The sequence below is a fragment of the Colias eurytheme genome, chromosome 3 (genome assembly GCF_061535395.1).
Source record: "Colias eurytheme isolate Ceu_HAF_F1 chromosome 3, ilColEury1 Martin Lab GWU primary, whole genome shotgun sequence".
Taxonomy (NCBI): domain Eukaryota; kingdom Metazoa; phylum Arthropoda; class Insecta; order Lepidoptera; family Pieridae; genus Colias; species Colias eurytheme.
This window is the reverse complement of record NC_142982.1, coordinates 7382671-7406512: the sequence shown is the minus strand read 5'-3', so window position 1 is coordinate 7406512 and position 23842 is coordinate 7382671. Positions and strand designations below refer to the sequence as shown.

The window sequence follows — 23842 nt, the reverse complement described above, 5'->3', positions numbered from 1 at the left end:
ATGCGATACCTAACTCTATGCGCTGTCATGCGTTAGAATGATACAAGCATGACTCACTGATAGCTACCATATTCCCAATAACTTCCTAATGATGTTATATATACTTTTTTTTTTTAAATAATTCATATGATTGTTAGAAGTTAGGGCGAAGCGGATGAGCTTTTGTAACGTGAATGTTATACATATTGTTATGTCGTATCACGAACGTAACTTAAATCTTGGATATAATTTTTATAGTACCATTAAAACGCTATAAGTTTTATAATAAACCAATTACCTTAGTCTATGTTAGTATAGGATAGCTTATATACTAATAATATATGAAAATATCATTATAATTGTAGGAAAATTCAGAAGATTCGTGAGACTTGTTAGTAGCAAAGCTGCTATTTTTACACCTATATCAAAACGTTCTAGCTTTCTACTTTCGTCCCCTTTAGACCACATTCTTTTCATCGGATTTGATTCATTCAATGCATTCAACAACTTTCATTCATTTTTTCCACCCTGCAAGGAAATATTGTTTGTTTTATGTTATAATACTTTACTCTTCATAAATACCTATTACATAGCTTTACTTTGAATGAAGAATAAGTGTAGATCATGTTATCTATTAATTCTATTAATTATGTCCTCTATTAATTTAAGTTCAATATTTTTTATAACTCACATCTATGTAGAGCCAAAATTGCATGTTAAACAAAAATCCATTGATTTAACAGGCCATCCCTTTATATCAATTATTTGGAACATTCAAATATTTAACCTTTTAGTACAATTCAGAAAAATATATGATAATCTAGATCTTTAATTCATTGTATCAACATTGATATTTTTTCTTAAGAGAGTATCACAAATCTACTCACCCTCAACATTGACTTCAATTTGTTCCAACGTAGCGGTAGAGTGATGTAGCGTGAGGAAAGTTGGTTGGTGCAGTGGAACAGGACCAGGCAGGGTCACTCTCGCACCACTCACACCGCCCTCTGATACATCTATGACTAGAGGACAGCCTGGCACTCTCATCTAGGAAAATATATTGAAGATGTTTATAATTATATCAATGATATATAGAACTTACAAATAATTATATTATATAATAGAAAGGAAATAGGCATATTTTCGCAAAAACACGTCAAACACCTATTTTGTGTGAAAACAGGGTTAATCATGTAGTTGGTCTAGGTACGTCATTAAAGATTTTTTATAACCGAATTGAATAAACTGGCATTTCTATACAGAGCTTACATAAAATAAGAAATAAAAAAATCTCTATATTATGTCAGATTGGATTTAAAAAAGTATTAATCAGAGTAATAGTATTACTTACTTTGTTAAATGATACATTGACAACATGTTCACAGGCTTCAGTTGGTGTAAATGATACTGTGAACCTTGCATTGCCCTGAAATAAAATAAAAGAGATTTAATTCAATGTCACTGTATAAACCTATAATCTATATAAATGAGATGTATGTAGTAATCTTTATATTATGTATAGAATTTGTGTTTATGAAAAGTAAATATTATGTTATATTTTGTACATGTGTTTGCAGAGCCAGATAAATGGGCTTACAAAGTATTTTTTTATATGCTTTTATTGTTTAGGCAAGTTTGTGAAATCTTGCCCCCAAGATCATTGTAATTAACAATTATTGCAGTACCTTCATAGAAAACACACAGGAACATATGTGTTCTAAACATGCAATTGATTGACTACCATCTACCCTACCATATACCAAAACATTCTTTATTTGCAAATTTAATTTATATTATGCACAAAATCATAATATAACATTACCTGTGGATGTACTTGAGTAGGAATATTCAGTCCTCTCGCTGCTACTGTGATTTCCAAATTCCCTTCTCCTGCCTGAGCTGCGTCCACTGCAAGTTGTACTGGTACTCCCACTTGAGCCAATGAACCTCCCGTTACACTCACTAGTTTACTGTCATATGCTTTACATATGAAAGGTGTTCCCTGCAAATTGTTAATCTCTTTAATTTATTTAGAATGTTAAAAGAGTAATGGCAAAAAAATTATGCTGCACAACGAATAATATTAATAAATAAAAATTTGATTGAATTATTTAGATTAGTTAAAAATGAGCATAAACTTCAATATTAAATGCAACCAAATTTATCAACTATGTTATAAGACTCACCGGTACAGGCTGATTGTTATAATGAGCCGTGAGTGTGTGTGGTCCAACATTTTTAGCTGTGAAGCTAGCTACTAGTCCAGACACTACATCTCCAGTAAGACGAACTGGCACCTCGCCTCGTGGTCCTCGCACGGTAACTGTTAGTTCACCACCGCCAGATCCTTCCACGCGAACTGAGCATGATACTAACTCGCCAACCGGTATCAGCTCTGTAAAATGTTAAATTATTTAAATCTTCCTCAGTCAGTACAGTACAGTTCAATCAGTAAAGTTCATCTTTTATAATTTTTGTCAAGCAAGACTAGCTGCTAGTCATAATTAAGGAACATAAACTTTATTTTCTAATTTAATTTCTTTGTTTACAAAATATAAATCCACTGACATTTGACAAGGGTCAAGGAGTCAATTATTGACATTTGACATAACTAAATATTAAATAATATATTTTATCGATGGCAACTTCAAAAACTTTTTTTTATTATTAATAAATGGATGCACATTATTGTGAATTTAAATTCTTGACAATGACGATTAATTATTAATTTAGATTATTATCATCAAATTTAAAAGTTCTTATTAGATTTGTTACTTGAAAATTTAGTGCGCCATCTGTGATATTTCATATGTACTATGTAGTACAGGTAAAATGTACTAGATGGTACTTACATATAAAATTCAAATAACCAGTATTTTGGTTATTAATTGTATTATGTACTCAATTTGTACCTGTCCTTTATAATTATGATTAATTATAATAATATAATATTTCAATGTTCAAATTAAAATAAATATTAAATTTTATTTAATTCATATTAGCTTAGAGTATATTATATGTATTACAGTAGCATATTAAATAGAAGAGGGGCCTGAAAATTTGACGAGACATAAACATTATTTATCTACTTACCTATATCTGCCTACATCATAATATTTCAAAGATATACCTTACCTATTTGTGACGTATCAATAGAGACTCTTTGCGCAGGTGCTACGTGAAAAACAAAAGGCGACGAAGGCACTGGTTCTCCATTAAACTTTATGTCAACACGGTGTGGCGTTGGGGTTTCAGGCCTCCAAAAAACAAGGCAACGTCCACCGCCCACAACCTGTATCAAAATAATAATTTACTTTCACGAAATGTATTTTCCAAATAGTACTAATGGAAACGTCCATTTGTTAAACTTCGTGGAATTATTTAGATTCTTTATTTTAGAACCAGGGAATATACATATAACCAATTCATTGAATAACGGATCAATAATCATCATAGTTTAGTAATCCAATAAACAAAGTTTATTGGATTAAGTATTGATGATGATTTTGATTTTTTTTTTTGTTTACATCGCAAAGCTAATAATAATTAATTCTAATATGATAAATCTGGAACTAACGCTTTGTCAGTAAAATTGTACCTACAGACCTTTGATTAGTATATAATCAAAGCTAGACTTAGGTGCGGGGGCGGAATGTTAGCGTTCTGTATTTGGCCTCGAAGCCTTTATTCAACACTGTGTTCAACACCTACATTTTTTATGTGATCTTCAATGATTTAAATTATTTTAAATTCAAAATTAGCATAAGTATTTTTATATGCACATAACTATCAACTACATATTGTTTAGTTTAGCATATAGTTTTAAACTAATAGGTATGTTTTAAAAATATTAGATACAGTTGTGATAAATTTTAAATTCCTTACCTGTACATGATTAGGAACTTCACCTTCGTTGATTGAAATTTCTAACTGTCCTTCACCAGCAGCGCTCGCATCCACTACAAAAATTGAACACTTCAATAAGAGATAGGTATTATCATGGTATTATTTTAAAACATTTCTTAAAAATACTAGGTATTCGTAGGCACCTTAATATAATATGATTAGGTACCTACAGATAATTGATAATAATAATTGTAACATTGAATTAGCGGAAACAATAATGGAACATGGCAGAGAAACCAACAAAGTTTATAACAATAGAAAACGTTATGTTATCTCAGATAAATTTTACTTTTGAGTTGACATTAGTACGATAATTATCTTTAAAATCATTGTGGGAACACACCTCTAAATTGGCTTTGTTGTCCAACTATAGCATTACCCACGTCAGTCACTTTGATGAGACTTGCGTCATATACTTTAGCGACGAGCGGTCCAGCGGCTAATTTTTCTTCTCCAATCGACACCTATAGTTCAATAAAAAAATATTTATTATACATAGGTATATCCTACTTATTTTATAAAATATAATCGAACATGGAAATAAGAAAGTTTATCCCTATGGTTTATCCGAATATATGGAATATATAGATATTTAGGCAAATTATTACCTACAGTATGAAATTTGGTACAGAGATAGATTATTTCTGGATAAAATGTAGTTCCTCTAAGGCTTTAATACCTATTATTTATAGGTTAATGTACCTACCTAAATGTTGTTATATACCTTTAAATATTTAATTTTGTGATTGACGGCTGTTTAAAATATAGAAATTGGCAGGTAAATTAGAAAATCATCGAATGGATCAAACCGGTATGTATAGGTAGATACCCGTATTAAACTGAATAATAATTCAGCTACGTTATCATTACGCGAACTCATGGTGAAATCCTACAGTAAAAGATTTCGTGCCATATACTGATTTAGCTATAGCAATTTACCTGAAAGCTTTTCGTTTTTGTGTTACAACTAGGTACGTCACAAAATTACTTTTACGATCCGGGTGTAAAATGAATCTGTACGGTTGCCCTTTAGGTTTTCCGATATTTTCGATGGTGAAGGTCACGAAACTCCCCCAGTTTGACATTTATGAATACATACCTATATTTGATACGGTTCTCGTACAGGTAGGTACTTAGGGTAGGTAATAAATAGACAAAATTATCATTAGGTAATTTCAATGCGTATCTATGCAAATGGCAGCCGTGTCTCGACTTTATGATTCCCTTTTGGGTAATAGGAACCTTTTATAATTAGTAATTATATTTATCACTTGAAAAGTCGCGTAAGTGTAGATAATCCTATATGTATTTTCTACACCCACAATCCACATGTTGGTTTAAGGTAATAACAGAATATCTTTTAAACTCAGTCATTTTAATTTATTCATTATAATATGTATTCCTCCTTATTTCCTAGACAAACTTGTAGATAAAACCACAAGATAAAAATAGAGCAAATTTATTAAGAAAGCGATAAAAATATTATAACGTTATGTTTCAGTTCACAAAACTTACATCGATGAGATGTGTGCCAACTTCTTCAGGTGTGAATTCGATTCGGTAGACGCCAGGTCTCTCTGCCACATCCAACACTCGAGCTGTAACCTGTCTTCGTGACGGGGCTGTGACGGTCACACCAACCTGAATTATTCATAACTATTTTTATAGCACCTAGGTATGTATTTAAACTGGTTAAATCAAATATCAACGTTCACGTCTCTTAAACTATAGCCTTTATTAACTAAATGATGTATCTGTCGTGGCCATATCGTAGATTTGCTCATTTCATGATATGATCGATCATTTCACGAAATGGTCGCATTTCATGAAATGGCCAACATAGTTTGATCAGTTTGATCAGTGGGCGTACTGACTCTATTAGAAAATAATAATTATTGAAAAAACAAAGAACCGGGCCGTATGACTGGGTATTAAAAAAATTACAAAGTCCTCCGCCGCGTCTGTATGTCCATTTACGACTAATGGATAGCGAGGCTCTCAAGGAAGGTTCTGAAGGCAATATATGTATAAATAATATAATAACGCAGACGAAACCACAAGAGAAATTTGTTTGTATACCCATAATCTATTTTATTATATTACCTATATATTTTAATATACCTATGTATATCAGTAAAATTAGCCAACCTAATTTTACATAATATTATTTGCACTATTTTACATAATATTATTATTGTGTTGAAAATTCTATTTTTGCACTGAAGAAAAAAAAAGAAAAACCCTTTATAAATATTTTCAAAGGAACATAACAAACGTAATACCTACACTTGTACTCTATTGGTCAAGACAAAATGTTAAAAGAAAATAGAAATCCTACTTCTTTTACTTTCTTTGTTTAACGATGTAAAACTAAGTATACAATCTAGTTTGCTTTGAAAATATTATGTGAAAAATATATAAAAGCCTTTGTTTGCCCTTTACACTTCACTTCCTCCACTTTTTCAGAAAATATGTATTATGTTGTTACTTTCACGAAGTTTATTTAATCTTTATTTGTAAAAATATTTTAACAGATAGACTATATATAAAAATGAATCGCAAAATGTGTTGGTAAGCGCATAACTCGAGAACGGCTGAACCGATTTCGATAATTCTTTTTTTATTATATTCCTTGAAGTACGAGGATGGTTATTATGTAGAGAAAACGTAAATATGTACCACGGGCGAAGCCGGGGCGGACCGCTAGTACTATATAAAATTAAATGTCATCCATACAGACTTGTACCTACGTGGTACCTATTTCACAATATTAATAATATGTTTGTTTATCAGGCTTCTAAAAATTAAATCCACTAATGGAATTTCCATGTGTGTAAAATATGTACCTGCCTTCTAGGATATACTTTAAGTTTTTTTTCTAATATTCAGTAATTCGGCTGATTATTTTTATTTCGTTCTACACATAAGTTACACATTAGATTTATTATTATAAATGATGGTATAAAACCGACCTTTTTACACAATGCCGTTATTACGCTTTTATAGCCAGTATGTTAAACGATGTCATATTTTACCGATCATAAGTTAAAGAATATGATATGAGAACCTAAAACCACGTATAACCGTCGAACCGTCAACATACTTTTTAATAGTAGGTATAAAAAGTATCGAATTTATTAGGTAAGTGAAATTTTAAATGTAATATTAACCCTGGGTTCTTTTTATTCATTGCTATTCGTTGACATTTAAGCTATAACGTTAGATTCCTATCTACACATTTGAGACTTCGTAACATGCCGTTCGTAAAAACCTTTTACCTCGTTTTTGCTAAAACTGGATGCGCCAGGTGATGTGGAGATCTCAAAGACGGCAGGCACCCGTGCGGGGATCAGCCTGGTCGGCTCCCCTCCGCCGCCGCCCGCCGGCCCTGCCATAACCTCGACTTGCCACGGAGATCCTGCAAACGTAACGATATCAAATTAAATAAATGTATTATGTGGACATATCGGATGTAACAATATACCCATTCAATTTAGGGTGTGTACCAATAAGAATTAGTAATATACCTAAAAATTTAATAATTCTCAATAGAGTCACAATAATAAAAAAAGGCAACCCGCAACGGTACTATAATACATATGTGGTCGAGTCCAAATGTATTTCAAAGGAAATTGTTCGTTTCTTATTACTTGTAAGTTATTTTAGAAATGGTTCAAAAGAGGATTCCACGATTTATTTAACACTAGCGGTCCGCCCCGGCTTCGCCCGTGGTACATATTTACGTTTTCTCTACATAAAAACCATCCTCGTACTTCAAGGAATAGAATAGAAAAGAATTATCGAAATCGGTTCAGCCGTTCACACGTGATGCCATGACAACGAACGCGAAACGGGTGCAGACCCGCCGCCTTTTTATAGCTCCCGCCGCGAAGCGCGTCGAACGCGGCAACTGACACACAAAAATAATCCTTATGGCATGATTCTGTATTCACGCGCGATGACTTATAGCGTATTTCATGTATAACTTTGGTGTTTCTACACCGATTTACATGATTCTTTTACTATAACCTGCCCAGGAGTATGAAGAATAATTGTGCCAAATTTGGTTAAAATCCGTCGTGTAGTTTTTGTTTCTATAACGAATATACAGACAGACAGACAGACAGACAGACAGACAGACAAAAATTTTACTGATTGCATTTTTGGCATCAGTAGCGATCCCTTATCACCCCTTCATAGTTTTTTTTTAAATATATTTCATGTACAGAATTGGCCTCTCTACAGATTTATTATAAGTATAGATTGTGAATATTTAATAAATCTCATGTTGTTAATTAAATTCCTTCAAATCACGTTTGAATTGCTACGTGGGGAGATTTAATATTACGAATGATATAAATACAGAAAAAACAATATTGTACCTCTATAATAGCGTAACAATCGCTATGAAGCAAACAAAAGGGCGATCAATCATTTTGTCAAATTATTTGTAGCGGCTGAAGTAGGTAGTAGGTAAGTGAGGAAACGAGGAATTTATGCAAATAGAACGCTCAAATATTACCTTACTTTGACGGAAGAATAGGTACTTCAAATTTTGAATATTAATGGATGCTAGTATGAAAATTTGTAGAGCGCTATTTGACTATGTATTGCATATTTATACGTCAATAATACGTAATTATAACTTAGGTCATGATTTAATGCTCTAAGAATTATAATGGTAAATCCTACAATATTATAATAAATGCAAAAGTGTATGTTTGTTTGTTACTCCTTCACGCAAAAACTGCTGAATCGATTTTCATGAAATTTGGCACACAGAAAGAGAGTAACTTAGATAAACACAGGATAGTAATTATTATCTCGAAAATCCCGAACATAACAACCGAACGTGTTATTGTCATTTGTTTTGATTTTGTTGCTATTCGTCTTTTTAATCATAGCTGTCACGTTTCGTTGTAAAGCCCTCAGTATTAAAACAAGACGCGAAGCAAAAGTAATTAACATTAGAAACATTTAGGAATGGAATCTAATTATAAATTGCGATGAGAATACTGCTCGTATAATCTCTTTGAACATTTGATTTATTTTAGACTGCAGTATTATTCCCCAATACATATAGACGTTCCTATTTATTTATTTGTATCACTAGATTTAGGTACCTTGTATTTAAAACAAAATCATTTTCTCTCTCGTCTGTCCCTATGTATGCTTTAAAACTACGAAACTGATTTTGATGCGAGTTTTTTAATAGATAGCTATTCAAGAGAAAGTCTTTTTTGGATATACAACATGCATAATTGCACCCGTGCCAAATCAGGGTAGGTCGTTAGTTTAATTTTGCAGATTAATTTGTGCCTTTTCAACTTTAAATAAAATGTATTTTGAAACTCATCTTATAACATTGCTACCATATTTCACAAATTTTAATTAATGGTAAGTTAAGCTTTGTATTCGCATGAGTTGAACATGTAATAATTTCATATTTAGATTATTTAACTAGATTGTCATCAACACGGTAATTGAATACGTTTTAACATATCTGATTTTGCATAATATTATGTTAACTTGATTTTACCCGTTACTGTCCTAGAATTTTCGCTACACCAAACTTAACGGTTCACAGGTTTGCATGCCCTTGCTAATTAGTAGGGTAACACGTAGCCTGGCTACATAAATAATAATTACAAATTAGTGTATTTTAACATATTTGTAACTAGCTTTCCACCCGCGGCTTCGCCCGCGCAGTCAAAGAAAAACCCGCATAATTCCCGTTCCCGTGGGATTTCCGGGATAAAACCTATCCTATGCCCCGGGGTAAAAAGTAGCCTATGTCCTTTCTCGGGTATCAAAATATCTCTATACCAAATTTCATGCAAATTGGTTCAGTAGTTAAGGCGTGATTGAGTAACAGACAGACAGACAGAGTTACTTTCGCATTTATAATATTAGTATGGATTGCAAAGCAATGCAGCAGATAAGTTTGTTTTACTACTGGTAAGAGACGCATTTCGAAAAGTAATTAGGTAGGTTAGTATTTAAGAAAAACGCAATTAGTATACAATTTTAACACATTAGATTCGAAAAGGAATACGAAAGATTTTATTTCTGACGTTTCAAAAACTATTTCAATTCGAAGTTTTATTCCACAACATGTTTAGAAAGGGCCATAATAGTGGATTTCCTTTTTTCTCAGAAGATCCACGTTAACTTTCTATATGATCAACGTTAATTTCACAGCCATACATACTATAGAAGTTAATCAAGCTTGATAACCAAGTTATTAGATATGTTTACTTGAAAATGAGTTGAAAACAAACTCAGATGTAATTTGTAAACGAGAAGAGAGTATTGAGCAAAATAAAAAAAAGTTCGTGAAAAAGCTTCTGAATATACAGTTTCGTATCGTACCTACGTATTAAATCAGGATATATTTTTTCCGTATTTCGTATGTAATAAAAGGCACATAGATACTTTTTTAGCAGGATTCGGTTTGTGCCTCTTTTGGTGCAAACAATTTGGAGCGAAACCCGGCGTCCATTTGTTGATGGAATATGGATTAATGGTCAAAAGCAAAACCTAAGAGGCTTATCAAATACAAACGACTGCAAATTGGGCTATGAGCCTCGTGCTATCTTTGACGATGTTTTTGAATCTGTACCAGTCTAATTTTGACGAGCTAAAACATGTATACAGCAATCGTGTGGTAATGAAGATAAATATAGTAGATATTTTTATACATATTATAATGACATTGTAACTGCGCAATTAGAACATTCTCACGTTGGTGTGTCCACACCTACATACATAGCTTACATACAAAAGCTATTACGTACCAAGATAAACAGGAAAACCAGACATGGGTTTAGAAATCAAACGCGTGTTTAATATTAAGCTACGTATACATCTGACCATTTACATAAATAGAGTGAATAATTCAGCATCCCGTGAACAGCCATTAGTGGCAAGACAGCGTGAATGATCATTTATTGCCTTTTGTGAGAAACATTGGTAAATGTTATTTCATAATGAATGACTAATGATCTCTTTCCGATATTTTACCGGAGATTATTTGAGTAATCGAAGTGATTGGATCCGCTGTGATATAATTATAAACACACACAGTTGACTGATTTCGTAACGGCTTTGGTCACTAGTTAAGTAAACAAATCGACAATGTTATGAAGTTAGGAAGCACGTGTAGATAAACACATTTTAAAGAAATTCGAGGCGGAAAATTTACATTCGTATCCAATAATACACAAATATAGGTTTTGGGTCGAATTAAAGTAGGAAATTTATTTTTGAAATCACTGTTTCCGTATTTATATACAAAAACAATTTTAATAACTGTCCAACCGTTTAAGTTTTCGCTATGCAAGCATAAAGCAATTCTTTGTATAAAAAGTCGCTGCAAGCGGCAGTCATTTACCTCTGATAAATGTTTTTTCTTTTCAGTAAAATTCTATTTCCGCATCATCGGTTTTTTCTAGAAAAGGATTAAAAGATCGTACTCGGTACACTTTTATTATAACAATATTTATGAGGATAGAAATAATGTAAATGCATATTATCCGCTAAACGACTACTTCTTATAATAATGAAAATTGCGACGATGTACCTGAGCTCAGCTCTCTAGCTCGCTATGACTCTAGCAGAAATCTATTATGTTTTAGTATTGAATATTTATGAAACCAATTGCTGGGATAATCGAGTAATTACTACCTAATCAGCAAAATGTTAAAGAAACGAGAAACCGGATGGCTACTAAGGCTTCTCCGTTTGCATTACAAGGTGATTACGACACACGATTATTCCATATTACGTTAGTGAGAAGCAATATATCACCTAATCGTTGTGAGCTAATGTAAATATAATGAGCGATTTCCTTCCAAAGTGAATATTATTGAAATACTGTTATATAAGCCGACGCATGATCTGCAAACGTAGGCTGTAAACAGACTGATGAATTTAATAGTAGAGGATTTAATCAGTATTAAATACATATATTATGCAACACAAATACGGTTATATAAATTAATTAAATATAAAGTAAATGTTAATTAAATTCGCCACTAGAAACTACATTCTGAAAACGTTATTGGCTACGAAGAATACGATTCAAAGGATATTTTTGTCGTGTAACTAAAATTTTAATAGCTTTCATAAATTGAACGGGTCTGTAGTTGACGGACTAGAGTAATTGACTTTTATTATAATCAAACTTTATGTTTTCCAACGCAAAGTTTAAAATGACTATTATTATTTATGATTTATCAGATTACCAACGACCCTGGTTTAAATGAAGATGAGTCTTCTGCTAAGCGCATAGCAAAATTACATAAATGAATGAATGAATGAAAAATACTTTATTGCACACTCAATACAGGATTATAAACTAAGAACCATACAACTAACAACATGTACAGAGGGCGGTCTTATCGCTATAAGCGATTTCTGCCAGACAACCCGAAAATTTAAAAGGATTATATTTATGGTGGTGGTGCATTACAAACTTAAAATTTTGATTTGAACTAAAATAGAATTATAATAAATAAATGTAAAATATAATTATAACCTAAATAATAAATATACATAAATAATAAATCTATAAATAAATACATCATAATATTAATATATTATAATATATAAATATATACATACAAATATATACATACATACATACATGTGAAACTATAAAAATTATGGGCAAGGAATAAATTGAATTAATTAAAATAGGTAGTTATAATATATAAGATTACAATTCAGATAAATATTGCTTTAATGCATTTTTGAATGCAGTTAATGACTGAGCACGTCTTATCGATTCTGGAATAGAGTTCCAAAGGTTGATTGCAGACACAGTGAAGGAAGAATGGAAGAAATTGGATCTGTGGGTAGGGATGCTTAAGGTAAGTAGATTAGAGGAACGAAGGGTAAGGCTATTTTCACCGAGGAATTTAAAATTTTCTTTAAGGTAACATGGGGTTTTAGGATCAAATAAAACTTTGTACAACAAATGCAGGATATGAGCATTCCGGCGGATGCGGATAGGAGGCCACTTGAGCTTGGCTCGGAATTCGGACACATGATCATATTTGCGTAGTCCAAATATGTAGCGTATGCATACGTTTTGGAGTCGCTCAAGGGAGTCAAGTTGCTGTTCGGAAAGGTCAGGATAGGAAATGTCAGCATAATCTAGGATAGGAAGGAGTAAAGTCTCAGCAAGCGATACTCTTGTAGGAATGGGCAGAAAATTGCGCAATCGACGAATGGAACCTACAGCGCCATACATTTTTTTCCGTAGCGTCTCTATTTGCACATTCCAAGACAAGTTCATATCAAGATGGAGCCCAAGATTTTTAACAGACTCACTAAAAGGAATATGTGATCCACCAAGAATTAGCTTTGGTAAGCTGTTCCAATCTAGCTTGGCTGTCATTTTGCGGCTACCAATTATGATGGCTTGAGTCTTAGCCGGGTTAACAGTCAGACCGTAATTGTGTGACCAGGTAGCTATAGTATTTAAATCAGCATTTGTACGTTGTATAGCTTCTGAAATTTCGGAAATGGCTGTATGCGAGTAAATTTGCAAATCATCTGCATACATATGGTAGGGAGAAGTTAAATTATAGGAAATTGAGTCAATAAATATTGAGAAAAGGATTGGTGACAACACGCTACCTTGAGGGACACCGACACTTAAGTCACACCACGACGATAGAACGTCATCAACTTTAATACGTTGCCGGCGCCCCTGAAAAAAGCTACGGAACCATTCAATGGCTGCCGATGAAATATTAAGAGAAGCAAGCAGACCCAGCATAATATCATGATCGACTGAGTTAAATGCGTTACTAAAATCTAATAACGTGAGAATTGTGAGCTGCTTGTTGTCCATTGCTTGGCGAATATCGTCGGTGACTTTAACGAGTGCAGTGGTCGTGCTATGGCCTGGACGGAATCCGGATTGGAAGGGATTGTATAAGTTCTGTTTATTTAAAAATGAACACAACTGTTGTTGAACAAGTCGTTCCAGGACCATTACATAATACGTATCCTAAATCTAAATGTCTAATAATATCGCAATATAAATAATATATTCATTGTAATTATTTAAATTACTGAAAGAAAATTATTTGAAAAAATTGTCAGCTGGTAGCTGGATGGCTGTGGTTTCAGGACAATCGGGAATAAGTTCAGGAATATTGATATAATTCCAATGAGTAATATTTCATTTTTTGATTTATTCCATTCTAATACCAAAAACTAATACCACTGGTATTTGTTTCAACTCATATTTTTTTCTATTCCGAACGGATACCACTTTTTAAATACATAATTTAATTTAATGTACGAACGAATACCAACAACTTGAATTTGGTACAGTCAGCGCAGTCAAACCTAATCAAAGTAAATTTGTTTTTCAATATTTTTATGTAATCGTAATATAATGCTTAAAACTTTCCAAATTCACTTCACTCCAATATTTTTACAAAGGTTAGCATAGGTAAGAGTAGTTTTAGTGAATCATCTTGCTATTTTTTTTACCTGCGAGAAAGGGTGAGTTTGCTCTATTGTTCCAAAATTCGCAACAACCAATCAGAGTCAAGTGTGACTGGAATGTTGTGCTTTGACTCGGAGAGAAATTGATATTTTATAATTGTTAGATTTAAAGTGAATTTTTCATATTAGATATTATTGCAAAAAAAATGCTGATTCATTGCTATGTAGGTGATGAATGACTGATTAGATTATACAAAAATTTGATTTTCTGTGATATTTTACAATTGTTAGATAAAAAGTGATTTATTTTTGTTAAAAATTTACCTGACATAGTTGTTATGAGATAGGTAGACGTGAATAATTACGTACCTGTCTAATAATAACTATGTCAGATAAATTTCAATATAAATTAAGAGTTAATTTTTTGAGATATTTTGTAATTTTTAGATTGTAAGTAAATTCTTCCTGTTTGATGTTTTTACTTTTTGCAAAAAAAATATTATACAGGTATAGAGAGGAACTAAAATTATATTAAAGTTGATTATTTAAGTGATATTTTATCATTGAACAAGACGTTTGCTAACAAAATTTGATTTTTTTGGAGTTATCTGTTTTTTTTTTCAATTAAAGGTCTTATATTTACATACAAAGCATTTTTACTGACTGTACCTTACATCTTTGAACTTGTTTTGGTATTAGTTTAAACAATGGTATCGGTTCGGAATAGAAAAAAAAATATGAGTTGAAACAAATACCAGTGGTATTAGAATGGAATAAATCTATTTTTTTAAATAGGTCAATATAAACATCAATGTATTCAAGCTTGATTTTATATCAATGAAATACAATTTTAAAAATGTTATTTCTATGGTCCCTCAAAACTATTTAGATTTACGTTTAAATTAGCATTAGTTAAGTAATTCTGTTTTAATTAAACAAATACAAGCATTCGTTTAATTAAAACCGAATTACCCGTCAAAATCTGCTTCTGTTTGGTGAATAATGTGTTTTTCTGATAAGAAAAGGAAAAGTTTAATAACCATCAGCATAACAGTGTTCTCAAGTGCATGACCGCTGGCCTCGTTTAGCACGCCACGGTGCGCTCCTTATCAGTTGCGAAGCGTGCAAGTAGATTAGCCGCGGAACCACAAAACGTTGTAGTTTCACTATTGTTTCACTTCAGTCGACGGAAACGCTCGCGGGACACAATTCTGACAGATTGTTTGCATGTCGCATTCGTTTCACAATGGATACTGGGGCGGAATGCGAGAGAGAAAAAAATTAAAACGTCTACACACTTGAATATAAGTGTACGCCTAATGAAAACTATTCAACGTCGGGTTTAATAAATTGAACGTTTTAATATGAAAATGAAATTGATGCATTTGCATTTATATTAGAAATTATTGTTTTTAATATCGTGCCGCTATATAGTAGTTTTTGGACAGTTATCACGTCAAGCCCCGTTGTCAACGGAACGTGACTGGACCGGGCGTCCTCCATTACCTTGGACAAGACTTGTTTGTAGGTATTTTAAGCGCCAAGAAGTGCCTTTGGAAGCAACCTTTAAGCCTATTTATACATAGTCTATTATCTGGTAGCTACCTAGTATATTGAATTATGCATATTAGTCTACTACCACAGATTAGAGAATAGTTACTTCGTAACTACTACTTCTATCAGTTACATAATCAATATGATTTGTGTTATGAAAAAATAAGAGATTAAAAATGTTCGGTGTGCACAAAAATTAATTTCCTTTCCATTATTGATTGAAAATATTTCGCAAAAATATAAAAAGGTCAAATTTACCTTTTAAAATTATTTCATAATATAGGTACCTATTTAAACAACTTTTTAATTCATTTTAAAGAATACATATTTAAGAGATAAAGTGAAAAATGTGAGTTCCGAAACTTGTTCAACTACGTTTTTACTTTTTTACATTAACTGACGCAATGCAGCTTACTTGTTCCAGGCAGGCTTTTACTTTACACTTTTGTTTCCTAGTTGTGCAAAAACACTAATAAAAGTGATGCATTTTGCATTATTTTGGTCTATTGACGCATATTTTTATATTTCACAACAAAATAATATTGTCATGTATGCAAATTCATTCAAATGAGACATTAAAATGTTAATTAAATAGATTTTTAGCAAATGTCGTATGAACACGCATTATTGTAGTGTTAAGTTATTTGATAACTTTGCGGTTGCAACGTGATATCATCTGTAATTCAAGACTCGCGAGATTTACATTTTTTAACATTGCCTAACACGCAGTTTATCATTGAAGTGTTGGCTTGTATTGTTGTCTACAATCATTTATCACAATAGTTTTGTACCTATGTGTTAAACTCTAAAATATTGTTTTAACAGTAGTATAATTCTAATAATTTAAAATGTATTTATGTGCTGTCTTTGCTATAAAGAAGCGTCGCACCTTTATGGCTCGTTAGTCTTTACTCGTGTTTAAACACCATCAACTTACGTAAAAAGAAAGTGCCAGTTTTCACATGGCGTGGTTAAATATTTCACTTTTTTACGTCCCACGTCTTTACTCGTTATGCATTCAAGTTTATTTGCTATCCATTAATTGCTTTAGGTACTCTAATTAAAACTAGCCAAACTATTAAATTCCGCTTGCATCAAACTTTGGGCGTATGTATGATATAATCAATTTCTTATTTCTTTTAATATAAATAAATAACATTGATTTATAATATACGAAAATTAAAGCATTAGTATGTTTTATAATGGGTACATAAATGATTCAATTAGTTATAGGTTGTATAATAAGTCTAATTAATACCATATAAATAATTAATGCAAATTAATTTGTTATAGGTCCTTTCCTAGTATGTAATTATAATAATTAATAGATTGACTATTTGTGAAACCCTTACTTATTGTATTATTTTGATACCTTTTTTAGTTGTACAGACAAGCGTTCATGACAGTTATGTATAGACATAGTACACTGTACCTTAGATGACCATAAAACTAGTGAAAGAAAGAAAATATGCGTGTAATCGATTGCTTCTTATATAATACTGCTCTAATTACATTTATTGCAAATCATAAGTGTATAATATATCAGTACAAGTCCGGCCGACACGTTATTAGTTACGATACGGCTTAGCACGATATTTTTCTCCAAGTCACGCAACATTAAGCCAAGGCTTTGAAAGGAATCACTCGAAATGTAAAAAGCATACATCCGTATGCATACAATCGGATATAGGCCATTAACCTACATAAATACAGGGGTGTTTTTTGTGTATTTCAATTGATAAAAGGGTGCGGTAAGCATTCCCTATAAAAGAGTTCAACGCTCGTGTTCTTTGTCTGTATGCGGTGATGCGAAACAGAAGACGAAGGATATCCTCCTCGCTGCATAATAATTATAATCACAGAGATTATAATGGCTTTGTTATCATATAATAACTGACATATCGTGGACAATTTATGAATATACATTATAATCGACCATTGTTTTAGCTTTTGTGCACTTTGAGATATCTAATGTTTTCAATTTGATGTTGTAATAAAAAAATAGATTTTGTTTATAGTCAACTTTATTGCACGTAGAGTGAGATTCTACACTTTCTAGAAATTACGTAAATGTCAATCATGTAATTGCAATTTCTCGGATCCGTATTTAATGTAACTTTTGCATAACTTAATGAGCTTCTATTTTAATTTCCTTTGAATCACTTTCTATTTCTAATTTAATAGTGTGAATTTACTACACATTTAAATATATTATGAAACAGATTATGTTATTTTTATAAAATGGAAAAGTAGAGATAAGACTTTTTTAAATGATTACCAACTTGTAATAACGATGTTTTCGAATAGGATAATTTGAAAAAAAGGTTTAACAGCGGCAATGACGTGTCTCACCCACGTACATTATGGATGAGTGTGGAGGCTTCCGAGTGTTCTGTAGGTATATGCAAATAGACTCACTTATCGAGGCCGGAGAGACCTTTGAGACACGGAAACACTCCCTCGGTGACAGCTATCTAGGGCACTGCACGAAAGAAATCACAACACTTAAGCGGAATCAATACACACGTACAAGCCAGGTACACTGAATAACTCAACTGTTCTTGTACAAAAGATCAGAGAGGTACTGTTACGTTTTAGTATTTATTAACACATATGGTTAGATATGTACGACGAAAATGCATTTTGTTCGAGAGGCGAAGCCTCGTTCGAATGCGTCTGTGGGCCGAATGTGAATTGTGAAGTGCGGTGCGCAAGCGGCTCCGGCTCGCCCGCGCCCAGCCGCGTGACGTCACTCAGGTATTCAAAATGGCGCCGGGGAATTCGAGAGCCTACATTCAGTCGGTAATCGTAATTCTAGACTAGAGTTCACTTTTACCAAACATGTAAGTACTACTTCAAGGTGTATTTTAAGTTAATTTGTATGGTAGACTGTTTGCCTTACCAGCTTTGACATTAGAATTAGTAGACGATTTATTGAATTACCCAGTAGATATACATAATAATAGCTTGATTAGAAATTACTTATATCGTATGCGGTATGACTGGTTCTTTTGTAATCCTATGTCTCGTTAAGTTTTGTATTTCATTAGATTTTTTAATGAACTTGTAATTTATATGATCATAAATCGTAATTACCTGCATAGGTATTAAGTGACGTGTGAAATAATTGGCCGTGACCGCGAAACAATTAAAAGGTCGAGATGTGCAGTCAATAGAAAAAGATAAATACCTACATACCTATAGCGTATTTATTAATATATATTTTAATCTTCTCTTATGTTTTATTTTTACGTGATATAATAACAATACCTACTAACCATTATGAATAGGTACCGTGCTAAATAAATACCTACGTACAATAAATATATACGTGCCTACCTATTAAGATTGTCGGTGTTTAGAATTAGAGAAAAAAAAAACTAAGCATCAAGGAAACTAAATAAATTAATAAAATCAAAATTATTTACTAAGATTCTTTCCAAAGATAAGAAAAATAGGTTCAAAAGTGAACTTGTAAAGGATTTATGCTGTACAGTCACGAGCAATAATATATGCCTAGGGGGCGATGTGCAAAAATATCTGTCACTAGAACTAATTCAATAATATCTGTCTGCCCGTATACAGCAAAAATATCTGACATTAGTAGGCAGCATAATAAAGTGGCATCAAAATTATGTGACGAAAATGTTACAGCAAATAATTGTGACAACCTCTCACGGCATAAATATGTGACATCAACTAGGAAGCAATAATATCTGACACAATTTCATATTTCTGTATTTTGCATAGATTCCTCATACAAATCTATAGTAATATTATAAAGAGGAACGGTTTGTATGTATGTATGTATGTATTGTTTTCACGCATAAACTACTGGACCGATTTTGATGAAATTTGGCACAGATAATCTTTAGACCTTGAGAAAGACCTACCTTTTATTTCGAAATATGTACCACGGGCGAAGCCGGGGCGGACCGCTAGTCATAAATATGTGACATCAACTAGGTGGCAATAATATCTGACATAATTTCATATTTCTATATTTTGCATAGATTCCTCACAAAAAGCATAAATATGTGACATCAACTAGGAAGCAATAATATCTGACACAATTTCATATTTCTATATTTTGCATCGATTCCTCACAAAAAGCATAAATATGTGACATCAACTAGGAAGCAATAATATCTGACACAATTTCATATTTCTGTATTTTGCATCGATTCCTCACACAAAGCATAAATATGTGACACCGACTAGGTGGCAATAATATCTGACACAATTTCATATTTCTGTATTTTGCATAGATTCCTCACAAAAAGCATAAATATGTGACATCAACTAGGAAGCAATAATATCTGACACAATTTCATATTTCTATATTTTGCATCGATTCCTCACAAAAAGCATAAATATGTGACATCAACTAGGAAGCAATAATATCTGACACAATTTTATATTTCTGTATTTTGCGTTGATTTATGCTTTTAGGTGAGTTACGTACTCAAATGCAAAACATAGAAAGAGCATCCATTCTTATTGAAACTGTGTTTGAATTAAAAATAATATGTGATATCCTCATCATTTACATACAGGATATATTTATTGCCATCTTATGCAACACATTATTATGGTGAATGGATCTAATCTTTTAAAAATAAATCTCTGCCAGGTAACCCAATATTAGGTAATATACAGACAGTATTACATAATTTTTAGGAAGCTAAAAAACTAAGTCAATCCTCTACAAAAATATATACCAAATACCATACAATATACCACAGCAGATAAAAGACACATAATATTATCGTAGGACAAGGTATTGAATTTTCATTTTCGATAACAAGTCACAAATCCAAACTGTACATGTGACTTTAAAGAAAACCGATTAAAGTAAAAATCGTCTACCTACCACTGCCCTTTAGCTTCTTAGGGCCTCGGTCGTCCCTTATTATATTTTAATAGGTAGGTAAGTGGGCTCATCCCTTCATAACCTTACCCGAAAATAAATTATACTTTGTCTCTGTTGCGGTGGAGATAAGAGTATAGCGAAGAGGATCTAGGCAAAATCGTAAATCGGGCAAAGTTGCAACCACATTATTGTGAACGTTTATTTTTATTATCGGAAGTTAGAGATATCAGCGAATTTTAAACCTTATTTATTAATATAAATGAACTTAAAAAGGATGCAACTTTCGATTCATTATTAACACTAGAAGTGATATCACTTTTATAATGTATATCAATATTTATTCAAAAATAAAATTCACACGCGTTGCCGTTCACAAAGTTAAACAATTATTTTAAAACTGGCCACTTTTTTCTGCGCGTAAATAAAATACAAAGCAAAACAATTTAGCGAAGCTTGTCTATAATAAAGAAGCCTTACCTGGTACGTGTTCATTGTTAAAAGTGACCCGCACAGAATGCGGCCGTAACACCCGAGGGGTGAACGCGGCGATGTATCTGTGTGCGCCGAGCGACCGCACCGAACTCGCTACCAGCGCTCCGTTACCGCCGGACACTTCTAGCTCTAGCTGGCCTGGGCCTGCTGTGCTGGCATCCACTGGTCAAATTAAAGATACGAAAGTGTATGAGAAAAGATATGACTGCGATGTGTGACCACTAGCAAAATTAATCAAAGAAAAAATGTACAAAAAAGTTGATCGATGTAATGTTTGAAATTGCGATCTAAATATTTATAAATTGCCTCTGAAAGTCATAATATATTTTATTAATTAATAATAGTATATTATACAAAAGATTTGCTATATACATTAACAAAATTACTATTTTGTAATTTCATTTTAGAGACCCTAAATCATTAATTTGAACCTGATATGAAAAAACATTGAAATGTTAAGTAGAACTCATTATATTTCCTTAATTAGTCATTTATTAAATGAATACAAGAGTTCAAATTTTTAAAATAAGCTTTCATTTGGTTTGAATTAAATTTAGAGCAAGAAGCAGAGCAAGAGCTTAATTACAACGATATTGTTTAGAAAGGAAAAGGAAAAGTTTTACCATTTTTTTATAAATAAAATACTGACGATCGCTAGATATGTACCTACTGTACTGAATGAAAAAAAAAATTGAGAAAATATTTCAACAAATAAAATAAATTTTCGGAAAATGGTCTCATAATTAAAATATACATTGACAAAATTTCCTTAACCTAACTCTGGGAAAAACATGCGATTTCCGAGAAGTTTTCCGTTAATTAAAAGAGCGAATTTATTTAACAAAAACAGATTGTTGGACCTTGTAATTACCTATAAACTCAACAGGTTGCCCTACAACTCCTTTGTAAGTTGGTTTTATTACTATTCCTTTGGCACCTCTATTGTTATCCCTTTGAATGGGTCTGCAACAAATAAAGTTTTCATTAAATTAGTCAAATAACGGTTACATGAGAAGCACTTCTACTTCCAAGGACAAGATTACGACAATTAGTATATTTATTATTAATTTATGATATAAAGACAGAGGCAAAACAGAAATATTTTAATCATAAAATACCTGAAAAAAAAAAGTTCATTCGATTAGAATGGCAATGCATAGATTATAAACTTTTTTCCACTAAGAATAATATTAAATTAATGAGTGCTATACTATTTGTATTTATTATCTGTAGTAACAGAATATATAAATGAAATTCCGAATCACCAGGGGGCTGCAAGAAGGCCGTTACTACGGATTCCAAAATTTATTGCGCTGAGAACGCATTTCCGTTTAAAGGCTTTATATTTTCTTTATAGACTACTTATTTCGTTCTTGGCGGTCGTTTCTATCGATACACCTGCACCTATTTATTTTGTGGAAAGACACATTATTCTATTATTAACGAATTTATTTATTAATAATATTCTTTGTGATTTTTAGCCAATCAAAAATGAAGGCTTCAAATTGCCCATTTCTTAAAAAACTATTCTGATTTCTGTGTATACCTTCATAGCAATGCAGTATTTATTTAATGGAGCACAATATCCATAACTTAACAGCAACTATACCTATTATAAAATAATTTTATCATAAATAGTAGAACATAGATGAAATAGATTGCAAATATGTATAAAACCACGCAAAATAATAGGGAAAAAGATAGGTACATCTAGGTAGGTAGAGTACGGATCACGAAATAAATTGCACATTCGGTTCAATTTTTACATGCGAATTTTTGTATTCCGGACACAAAATTACTTGTCCGTCCTTTTTATGTATTCGTGTTGCGATCCTTTGACAAGATATTAAAGTGTAACAATACATAAAAGAATATAAAATCAGCGGTTTAATACAATGCTTCAATGAATTTGATATAATTCTATTTGGGTACGAGTAACATTTGAAATTAGACATTGTGGTTGTTTGTTTATCCTTCTACATGTCGATGAGGTACTTGTTTTACTTGATTTTGCACAAATACAGAGACAAATTTAACATCAAATGAAACATAGTTTTATCAATCCTGTCAGAGCCACACACAATATTTGTATAGCAAAGCAAATCAGATTACAGAGGAAAGTTACCTGAAACGGGCATGAGCTGCGTCCGTCTCAGTGGGGGCCCCCCCGGTCGGGTCGCGGGGGGGCCTATTGGATAAAAAAGACTGATGCTGTTGGCGCTTCTCCTCCACACTGCTGTAAGAGGAGTCGCGGACGACGTACGAGCTCTCGTGTACTTCCCGCTTGAACTCTTGCTACATAGAAAATATCTCTTATTAGTGGGATTATTGGGTTCAGATATTTCGTAACTTTAAGTTTAGTACCGACAATAATTAGTTTGTTTCGAAAATATATTGACGATCATATCAACTTATTGATTCATTTCATTACATCAATATCTACAAAAAAGGTTATAGCTAATAATACTACCCATATATTTTTATATCTTATAACACTGATTAATTTTTTAAATCACAAGTATAGATTACATTACAATAATACAATAATTAACAGTTATCTGTATAGATCGC

The 23842-nt window shown here is 32.2% G+C and overlaps 1 protein-coding gene across 1 annotated transcript in view; it reads right to left on the bottom strand.

Moving 5' to 3' along the window:
• jbug (filamin-type immunoglobulin domains fbug) overlaps positions 1-23842 on the bottom strand; it is a 64789-nt gene that overhangs the window by 20460 nt on the left and 20487 nt on the right. The window contains exons 18-29 of the mRNA XM_090119822.1: positions 23397-23566; positions 22143-22234; positions 21257-21433; positions 7164-7303; positions 5401-5526; positions 4229-4349; positions 3865-3938; positions 3115-3271; positions 2166-2374; positions 1802-1981; positions 1331-1405; positions 867-1026 (exon numbers count right to left, since the gene is read on the bottom strand). Of these exons, the coding sequence (XP_089975948.1) occupies positions 867-1026; positions 1331-1405; positions 1802-1981; positions 2166-2374; positions 3115-3271; positions 3865-3938; positions 4229-4349; positions 5401-5526; positions 7164-7303; positions 21257-21433; positions 22143-22234; positions 23397-23566 (1681 nt within the window). The remainder of the gene's footprint in view (positions 1-866; positions 1027-1330; positions 1406-1801; positions 1982-2165; positions 2375-3114; positions 3272-3864; positions 3939-4228; positions 4350-5400; positions 5527-7163; positions 7304-21256; positions 21434-22142; positions 22235-23396; positions 23567-23842) is intronic.